The sequence below is a fragment of the Bos mutus genome, chromosome X (assembly GCF_027580195.1).
Source record: "Bos mutus isolate GX-2022 chromosome X, NWIPB_WYAK_1.1, whole genome shotgun sequence".
In the NCBI taxonomy this organism is placed as follows: domain Eukaryota; kingdom Metazoa; phylum Chordata; class Mammalia; order Artiodactyla; family Bovidae; genus Bos; species Bos mutus.
The window spans coordinates 34,497,756-34,507,739 of record NC_091646.1 but is presented as its reverse complement, the minus strand read 5'-3'; the positions used below and the strand labels follow the sequence as shown (position 1 = coordinate 34,507,739).

Below are 9,984 nucleotides of genomic sequence, written 5' to 3'. Positions count from 1 at the left end.
TTGAGGGGCTAGTCATGTGGTAGGAGGGCTGAGAGAGGAAGGAAGTGAGAAAAGGAAAGAAAAAAGACACTCCCTTAACAGTCTGGCAGCCTGGCTAGGCGGGTCCAGCATGAGGAGAGATGGAATCCTTGTCTCCTGAGGAGACGGGACAGAAGCTCAGCTTTGGAAAGTGTTATGCATTGAATTTTGTTAGCAGCTCTGATTGGGGCCTTATCTGGACAAGGTCACACAGTGCATAGGCTCAGCTCACATCAGTCTCTCTCCACCCCCTTAGCATCCCTGTGCCCCCAAGATGGCAGCCATCCTGACAGCCAGACCCAAGGTGAGTGGGGCTCCAGCACCTTGGCCTGGCACCACCACCCCCCCCGCATCAGCCTCCATCTGTTGCATTTTCCTGTCCCACTGTCACAGCTCTTGCTGAGCTCTCTGGGCCCCACCACGATCCATGTTTTTTGTTGCTGCCAGCTCATCCTGGGACCCATGGGGGTAAATTCCCCTGAAACCACAGCAATGGCTTGTTTTAGGTGCCAGTATCTTTTGAGGATGTTGCCGTGTACTTCACCAAGACAGAATGAAAGCTTCTGGATCACAGACAAAGGAAGCTGTACAAGCAAGTGATGCTAGAGAATCACCACCATTTGGTGTCACTGGGTAAGGATCCTGCACACAGTCAGGCCCCCATCCTGTCTCAGAACTCAGTTTATTTCTGAGTTCCTTTTCTTGCTAGTTACTATGATTCTAAGAATAAATGCATTTCCCCATCAGTCAGTAATACACTGGTGTCCAGCTTTTACCTCAAAGACAGTTTTATCTAAATGGTTTTAGGCCTATAGGTATTTTGATATAAAATCGGGGGTTAACTAAACCTCATCTACCCAAAAGATAAGTGCAAGTTATGCTTGAAAATTTATATGCATTAATTTATACTTATTTTTACCAAGGTTGCCTTTTATGTACATTTCATATTATAGAGTTTAGAAGCATCTGTTCCTTGCATCAAGCCATATACAGCCCAGGGCATAGAGGCCCAGGACTTGGTTTTCCAGTCTGGAGGCATCTGGTAAAAGCTGGCAAAGGCTCCTCCACTGTCCCCCCCTTGGTTGTTTCTGCCCCTCACCAGGCAGTGAGGTTTGGTGTAAGGAACAGAGACATCTCCTCTCTTACATGGTGAAACAGGCAGCCTTTCAGCTCTGTTCACTTCTTGATACCCCCTGCAGCTTTACTCCAGCCCTCTGTCTGTCCTTCAGTGTCTCTACACTAACTCCCCACTTCCCACAAGGCTGCCCATCTTTCAGGCCAAATAATAATATGGTTATCTTCTTGGCCCAAATCACCACCTACTTAAGACTCTTCATACACTCCAAGCCCCTTCATACACTCAGAGCTCTTTGCCCCTAGAGGGACTGTGCCTTTTTTCAGGACCTTCCCAGTGACACTTTCTAGAAAGTTCTTTATTCTCTGGTCCTGAAGGTACTAATGCTGGACTGAGTCCAGGAGTGATTAACCTTCTTCTCCATGGACAGGATTTTTATTCTCCAAGCCTCAGCTGATCATCCAGCTAGAGCAAGGAGAGAAACCGTGGGTAGCAGATATCCACAGAATAAGGATCACCACAGGGATGTACGAGTGAGGGGAGCTCTACTGGCTTGCCTGAGCCATTGGCAAAGAGCAGCAGTTGATGGAGGGTGGCATGGTCACTTTGGGTTGGACCTTCTCTTTCATGGCAGTTTTAAATCTGCCATGGAATCCTCTGTCTCACAACAGCTCTTCTGTTTTTAGCTCACTGCTACCTCCTCCCCTCTTGCCTTCCTGTCTGCTGATGGTCATCTTGCTTTCTCTCCCATGTCCTCAACTCCTGATTCAGCTCTTCTCAGCCTTGGAGTGAGGGTGAGGGTTAAAGAACAAACCTAAATTGAGACCCAGGAAGGTAGTGACACTTGGTGCTCTCTATGTCTTTCCAGGTGACAGGATGAATAGCAAGCTGCCAATTTCAAAGGAGAAAAATTGTCCAGAAGAACTCCCAGGGGCCAATCTTCAGGTTGGCAACATGGGCCAGGTAACCGGGCAGTCGGAGGAAACACTTGAGCACAGACAGAAATATGCCTGTTGTCCACAGACAAGTTCCAGCAGGGGTGACCCTCCTGAGGAGAAAGGCCAAGGCAGCTCCCCAGGTGAGGGAAGAGAGATGCAGGGAAGCAGCTGCGGAGGTAAGCAGGATTTGGTTGTAAGGCAGCCGAGTTTCAAAGACACGGAGAGGCGGTTCGTATGTCAGCAGTGTGGGAAATCCTTTACCCGGAACTCCAGCCTTGTCAAGCACCAAGTCATCCATAGTGGCGTGAAGCCCTTTAAGTGTGGTGAGTGTGGGAGACATTTTCAGCACAAGTTCTCACTCACGGAGCACCAGCGCACCCACAGCGGTGAGAAGCACTATACATGTGGTGAGTGTGGAAAGACTTTCACACGTGGCTCCAGCCTCATGAAACACCAGATTATCCACACTGGCGAGAAGCCCTATGGGTGTGATGAATGTGGGAAACGCTTTGGGCGCAAATTCACACTCACGGAGCACCAGCGCACCCACAGCGGTGAGCGGCCCTACTCCTGTGATGTGTGTGGCAAGGCCTTCACCAGGAGCTCCAACTTAATTGAGCACCAACGCACGCACAGCAGTGAGAAGCCCTACACATGCAGCCAGTGCCCAAAAGCCTTCAAGGGCATCTCCCAGCTCATTCACCACCAGCGTGTCCACAAGGAAGAGAAGCCATTCACGTGCAAGGAGTGCGGAAAGGCCTTCCGGGGGCATTCAGGCCTCAGCCAGCACCGCCCGGTGCACACCGGTGAGAAGCCCTATGAGTGCAGTGAGTGTGGGAAGACCTTCAGCCGGCGATTCAACCTCCTCAACCACCAGATAGTGCACATTGAGAAGAGACCTTACGTGTGTCAAGAGTGCGGAAAGGCGTTCCACCACAGTTCTGCCTTCCTGAAGCACTGGCGCACCCACAGCCGCCCACAGCCCTGTGCCTGCGGCCACTGTGATGACTGCAACCAGGCCTCCAAGGAGAAACCACAGCCTGACCAGCAGCCGAGAATTCACCAGAACCTCTTGGAAGGGAACAACTCAAGAGATGGACCTGGCCTGCCAGGACCTCCAAAGAGCCACTGCAGAGTCCCGCCCAGAGAATGAGAATCACCTTCAAGACTCCAGCTGTGCCACTGCCCCAGCACTGCCATCTGACTGGGTGCTCTGCAGGAAGGCTGACTTTAAGATGAGCCCTCCTAGTCCCCCTCCCTTCCCTCGTTGATGATGCAGTTGTACCCCAGAGACTGCACCGAAGACTGGCCCCTTATCACATTTGTATTCCTCACTGGAGCAGCTGAAAATGCCCTTGCCCCTTGTGCCTGGGGCCTGCGTGCTGTGGGTGGGAGGGAGCGAGTGCTTTGAGTTAAGTAGTGACCCATATCATCTCATAGGGGGCCTTCACTTCATCCCAAGAGTTGTTAGTGTTTTCAGGTAGAAGACACAAAGAGCACTTTAATCCTTTAAAAGCTTAGTAGTGGAAGGGACTTGGCAGCACTCAAAATTGTGGGCTCCACATCGAGGCTGTGGCTGGACTGTGACATCACCTAAAATTCATCAGAAATGGTCTGAGAAAGGACTCAGAGACTGCGATGGTAAACTGCTCGTGCCCTCTTTGTGTGCCCACACGTCAGCCCATGGAGAGTGGCATCTCCCCAGGGGGTAATTCACAGGACACCCTGCTTTTGTGCTGAGCAGTGGCCCATAATTTTTCCAGGCCATTTGACTTTGTGCCTGAAAGCCGCAGCCTCCCACGGGCACCGCCAGCTGCTTCCAGGAGAAGCAGCACCCAGGACCCATCTTTTTGGAGCTCGGGGGATTTGGGAGGACAGCTTCCCTGGGCCCTTCAAAGAGGATGAGGCCTGGGGACTCTCGGCTTCCCCTCTCAGAGAGAGGAGCCCTTGGGCTCAGGTCCCTCCCAACTGCCACCAGCTGCCCTGCTGCCTTTCATCTCCTACCCGCACCCTGGCTCACCCCACCCACTGCCTCCAGATTCAGCCTGCAAGGGCCAGGCTGGTCTGTCTGCTCCTCCTCCCCACCCTCAGTGCCTAAAGCGCCCAACTTAAGTTGCTTCTCCCCCTGAAACAGCAGCCCCTCATGCCTAGTGCTGATCAGGAGGAAAGCAGGCCAGGTTAGGAATTTGCACAGAGCAAGCCCAGTAATGGCTCTTGCTTTCACATGATGTTTGTTACAATATTAGAGGTTCAGTTGCTTTCGATGTTTCTGCATTCAGGTGTAATGTAAGTCATAGTAGAAATTTTTGCTATAGGGGAGTGTCAGGGAATCGCCCCTTAAATAAGAATCCTTCCAACCCTCTCAGAAGACCTCAGGAAGGAGAAAGGGGCCTACCTCAGGCCTGACGGTCAATTAGCTTGCTGGCAAGCCTGGCTCGTCTTCTCACTCCCTCCCCTATCCCTGCAGAGACAGGGTGAAGCCTTCAAATGGCACTTTACTGCAGGCCACCCTCTGCCCACCCTACCCACAGAGACTCTGCAGGGGAGAGTTTGTGCTGCCTGGGGGGAAGTTGCTGGCAGGTCTGGATTGTTCTGCCCACACTGTCCCCAGAGCTGGGACCAGGAATTCTGCCCCTTGCCCTTCTCAGCCCTGCATCCCAGTTGGATCGCCACCTGCCAGCCCCCTTCATCACCCGCCAGGGTCTTTGGCTCAGTCACACGGGCTGCCAGAGGGCAGGCAGGTGGTGGGTGTGCTGGAGATTTCCCCCTCTGGGCCTCTGAGAAGCACGTACTTCCCCTGCCAGAAACTGGGCTTGGAAATGTAGGGCTCCTGCACATGCTGCTTGGAGCGCCCACTGCTTGAACGACTCTGAAAGTGAGAGGGAGAGAAGGAGATAGAGATCGAGTCATTTCATACAGTTATATGACCATCACTTGTGCACATTTGTGACTTAGGAAAAGTTCTTTAGTTGTTGTAACTTGCTTTTATTTCAGCCTCTTTTTGCTCTGTGTGTCACGTTGTCTTTGAGCCCAGCATTTAGTAAATATTTGTGAAATGAATCTTGTCCCCTTAGCACATTGACCTCAGGTTTTAGACCACAGTTGGCTCCAACCTTACCTTTTGGCAGTGGAAAGTATTTGCAGCTTTGGATTTTCCACTAGAAAAAGACATTTTAAAGGAGTGTTGTCTTTGGACTCTCTGGTGAGGTCACTGGGAAGTGTGTTGTTCGTCTGAGGTGCCAGACAATCTGTCTTAAGGCAGCAGGGCTTCAGGAAGCCCATCCCCACAAAGGGCAGGGGATAGGGGCCTGAGGCCATGTGCTTGGGCTCTGGTCCCCTTTTTGTTCAGCTGAGGACCCAGGATAGGGGCAACAATTGCTTCATGACGGACCCGGAAGGAGCGTAAATCCATGCACAATGCTATCCATTTCCATCGCTCTAGAAAGTGAATGGCTTCACTCCTATGGGTCAGTAACCAACTTTTAATAAAGAAAAGGTGTATCTCCCCAGTACAGCATCATCCCATTGGTTCCACTGGATAAGCTGACTAAATTTTGAACGTGAGCACCTTTTTTTACCTTGGTACCCACCTAGAGATGACTAGATACTGGGGGTACAGGTGGTGATGTCTGATTTTTCAACAGAAAGTGGACTTGCCTGGAGAGATGCAAGCAGAGATGCCAGGAACGTGTGCTCTGGTCTCAGTGCCCTGAAAGGCTCCAGGGTTTCTAAGTGCTTACCCAGATATATGACATGTATAAGTGATGCATCTTTGGTTTGGCATTTCTCCATTTCATCTCACTCCTCTTCATTAGATTTTCACGCCTCTTCATTAGCACATGTGGTGGTAATCAATCGGGTATTCATCAGGAACTAAACGGGTATCACATGGAATCATCCAGAGTGTCCAGAGAGGATGCTTGCTATTTGCCTTCTACCATGCTTTGAAATCGGGCTCCCCTCTCGCTAGGTGGGGAACTGCAATTGTGGCCCGCACTTGCTTTCTGATGACGACTGGAGTGTAAAAGCTGAGACTGTTGGGGAATGTCTTGCCTGCTTTTCGCCACCTGCCCCCCAACAAAATTCACACTCCACACTTCTGGACTGGGCTTCAGCTCCGAAGATGACCCTGTCGGATGCTGGATCAGCCTGTAGCACATGATTTGCTCTTCCAAATTTGGGACACTTTTTAAGAGCTGTTTAAGTGCTGCGGCAGTATCTTCTCATAACTGGTCAACTGTCCCAACTGAATTATTTGACTTTGGGTGTAAACAAATAAGGAAGGTCTGGGTGTTGGTTTGAAGTAACAGCAGTTTGGTGAAAGGTCTCAGGAAGGGGTGCTGACCTAGACTGGGGGAGGGGGAGCCAAGACAGTGTGTCTGGGCGTGAAGGGAAGCCAGGACCCCTCCAAGCGGAGCTGCATAGAGACCAAGGGCAGCCACCCAAGGCCACTGGGACTCCTAGAACAGGAAGGCAGAGCACCCCATCAGTGACCTGGTGTCTTAGACCTTTTGCTTACATTGCCTGCAAGGCTTGTTCCCCCCCTTTGTGAAGCTGCCTGGTGCCTGAGAAGGGGGCTCAGGATTCTGTTGCCATTGTTGTTGAATGTCCTTAGTTTCTAACTCTTTACTGGATGGCTTCCCCCTCACTCTTGGGGCTGGTTCTGGCCCATGCTGTGGCAGCCTAGGGGAAGCAGGATGCCCAGGCTGGAGGCAACTCCCTGTGAACAGTTCCAGAGGGGCCAGGACCCTGCTTTTGCCATTCCTGCCTTGGTAGGGGGACACGGCAGCTTTCAGTTCAGGATGCTGAGTCTTTCCCTGGTTAGGTAGCAAAGTGCTGTGTGGAGGTCAGGGTAGAACTTAGACGAGTAGAGATCATGGGATTTCTGGGAGGATGGAGGGCTTTCTGTAGGGCAGACATGGGGTAAAGAGTCATTAGAACCAGTGCACAAACAGCTAGGAGTGTCAGACGAAGAAGCGTGGTCTATAGCTGGCTCCTGAAGAAGAGCAGTTTTTTGTAACATGAGAGAATTATTCTAAGATCAAGGAAGAAAAAAGTTGCAGATGATAACTGCTAGAGTTTGTGAATTTACACATTGAAGACCACTAAGTGTACACTGGAGTCATCTAGACAGTTCTGAAGAATTTTCCATGCAGAAAGTGGACAAAAGGACAGAGTACTGGAGGGGCGGGGAAGGGCAGACAGGAGTGGCCAAATTTGCAAAGCACCCTGGGTCGTGGCTTGCTGCCATTTATTCCCTCAAGTCAGTTCCCACTTGTACCTGTACTTAGATGGTTTCCTCTTGTGCTAGCCACAGTGTGTCCATGACATCACAACACAAGGGTCCTCTAGGATTTGAAGGTTGCTGGTTCATCTTTCAAAACCTGCACATATTCAGAGTGTACAATTGGATGAGTTTTGATACATATCCACCTGTAAAACCACAGCAGTGAAGATGGTGAATGTATGTCCATCACCCCAAAAAGTTACCTTGTATGCCCCAGTGCTCACTCCTTCCTACCCCTTCTTGCCACCCCCGCTTCTCACACCGATTGTTCTTCCTGTCACTCCACATTGGTTTGCCTTTTCTAGAATTCTGTGTAATTGAAATCTTGCCTGACTCTCAGCATAATGACTTTGAAGTTCATCCAGGTTGTTGTGTGTTTGTAAGTTCTTCATTTTTTAATCACTAAGTACTAGTCTTATTGTCTGAATGGATCAAAATGATTTTGGTACATTCTTGGGTTTTCCAAGCTTTGGCCTATACAAATAAACCTGCTGTGAAGTTTTGTGTGCAATTTTTTGTGTGGACAGATGTTTTCCTTTCTCCCGCATATATAGCTAGGAGTGGAATTGCTGGGTCACATAGTAAGTCTATGTTTAACTGTTTGAGGAACTGCCAAAGTGTTTTCCAAAGCAGTTGCACCATGCTACCTTCCCACCAGAAATGTATGAGGGGTCCAACTTTGCACATCATCCCAATACTTGTTTTTGTCCATCTTTGTGATTCCAGACATCCTGGTGGGTTGAAGTGGGATCATGTTGTAGTTCTGATTTGCATTTTCCTGATGATTAATGATGTTGAGCAACTTTTTACAACCTCATCAGCCAGTCATATATCTTAACTGGGCGATGTGTGTGTTTATATTTTTTTACTTTTTTTTGGCTGCACTATGGAGCTTACAGAATCTCAGATTCCTGACCAGGGATTGAACCCAGGCCTTCCACAGTGAAAGCGCTGAGTCCTAACTGCTGGACCACCAGGGAATTCCTCATTTTTTTTTAACTTGGGCTGTCTTGTTATTTAATGTAAGAGTTCTAGATACAAGTCCTTTGTCAGATACTTGTATTGAAGATATTTCTCCCAGACTGTGGCTTCCCTTTTCTTTTCTTTTTTTTTTCCCTTTTCATTTTCATAGCTGTTTCTTGATGAGAAGGAATGGTTTTATCTTGATGAAGTCAAATTTATGAATTTTTAAATTTTATAGCTTGCACTCTTCATATCACAGTTAAGAAATCTTTTCAAAACTTGAGCCACTAAGATTTGATCCTCAATTTTCTTTTTCTTTTTTTTTCCCAATGTTCTTAAACAAGTTGTATAGTTTTGTTGTTCAGTCGCTCAGTTATGTCCGACTCTGCAACCCCATGGACTGCAGCACACCACACCTCCCTGTCCTTCACCATCTCCCAGAGCTTGCTCAATCTTACGTCCATCGAGTCAGTGATGCCATCCAACCATTTCGTCCTCCGTTGTCCCCTTCTCCTCCTGCCCACAGTCTTTCCCAGCATCAGGGTCTTTTCAAATGAGTCAGCTCTTCGCATCAGGTGGCCAAAGTATTGGAGCTTCAGCTTCAGTCCTTCCTATGAATATTCAGTGTTGATTTCCTTTAGGATTGACTGGTTTGATCTCCTTGCTGTACAAGGGACTCTCAAGAGTCTTCTCTAACACCACAGTTTAAAAGCATCAATTCTTTGGCACTCAGCGCTTATGGTCCAACTCTGACATCCATACATACATGACTACTGGAAAAACCATAGCTTTGATTATATGAACCTTTGTCAGCAAAGTAATGTCTCTGCTTTTTAATACACTGCCTAAGTTTGTCATAGCTTTTCTTCCAAGGAGTAAGTGTCTTTTAATTTCATGGCTGCAGTCACCGTCCGAAGCGATCTTGGAGCCCAAGAAAATAAAGCCTGTCACTATTTCCATTGTTTCCCCATCTATTTGCCATGAAGTGTTGGGACCAGATGCCATGATCTTAGTTTTTTGAATATTGAGTTTTAAGTCAGCTTTTTCACTCCTTTCACTTTCCTCAAGAGGCTCTTTCTTTAGTTTCTTTTTGCTTTCTGCCGTTAGGGTGGTGACATATGCATATCTGAGGTTATTGATATTTCTCCCGGCAATCTTGATACCAGCTTGTGCTTCATCCAGCCTGGCATTTCACATGATGTACTCTGCATATATGTTAAATAAGCAGGGTGACAATATACAGCCTTGACGCACTTTTGTTATAGAAGTTGCATAGTCTTAGTTTTTACATTTAGGTCCATAATCCATTTCATTAACTTTGTGTATGGTGTGGGTCAATTCACAATTCATTTTTTCTATATAGATATCTAGTTTTCTTCAGATCCATCTGCTAGACACCTGTCATTGGATTTGAGACCCACCTGGCTAATCCAGGATGACCTCATCTCAAGATTTGTCATATAATTATATCTGCAGAGACCCTTTCTCCAAATAAGGTCACATCCACCAAGTCTAAGAATTGGCATATCGAGGTCCCCGTAGAGCCCAGACAAGAACATAGTGGAACCCAGGGAGCTGGTGGAGGGATGAGGGCAGTGGGCAGGGGGCAGCAGGTAGGGCTCAGAGGTCATAATGAGAATCTCAAACATGCCAAGCCTCTAGGCCAGGGTTCCAAGGAGCAGGAGCTGGATTGTCACTGACGC

The 9,984-nt window shown here is 48.5% G+C and overlaps 1 protein-coding gene across 1 annotated transcript; it reads left to right on the top strand.

Annotated features, from left to right (window-relative positions):
• Positions 1 to 292: 292 nt before the first annotated feature.
• Positions 293 to 9,639, top strand: ZFP92 (ZFP92 zinc finger protein). Its single transcript, XM_070366568.1, is given in 4 exon segments — positions 293 to 322; positions 525 to 651; positions 1,524 to 1,626; positions 1,969 to 9,639. Coding segments are annotated over 4 exon segments (1,476 nt in total). The 3' UTR covers positions 3,185 to 9,639.
• Positions 9,640 to 9,984: the final 345 nt, after the last annotated feature.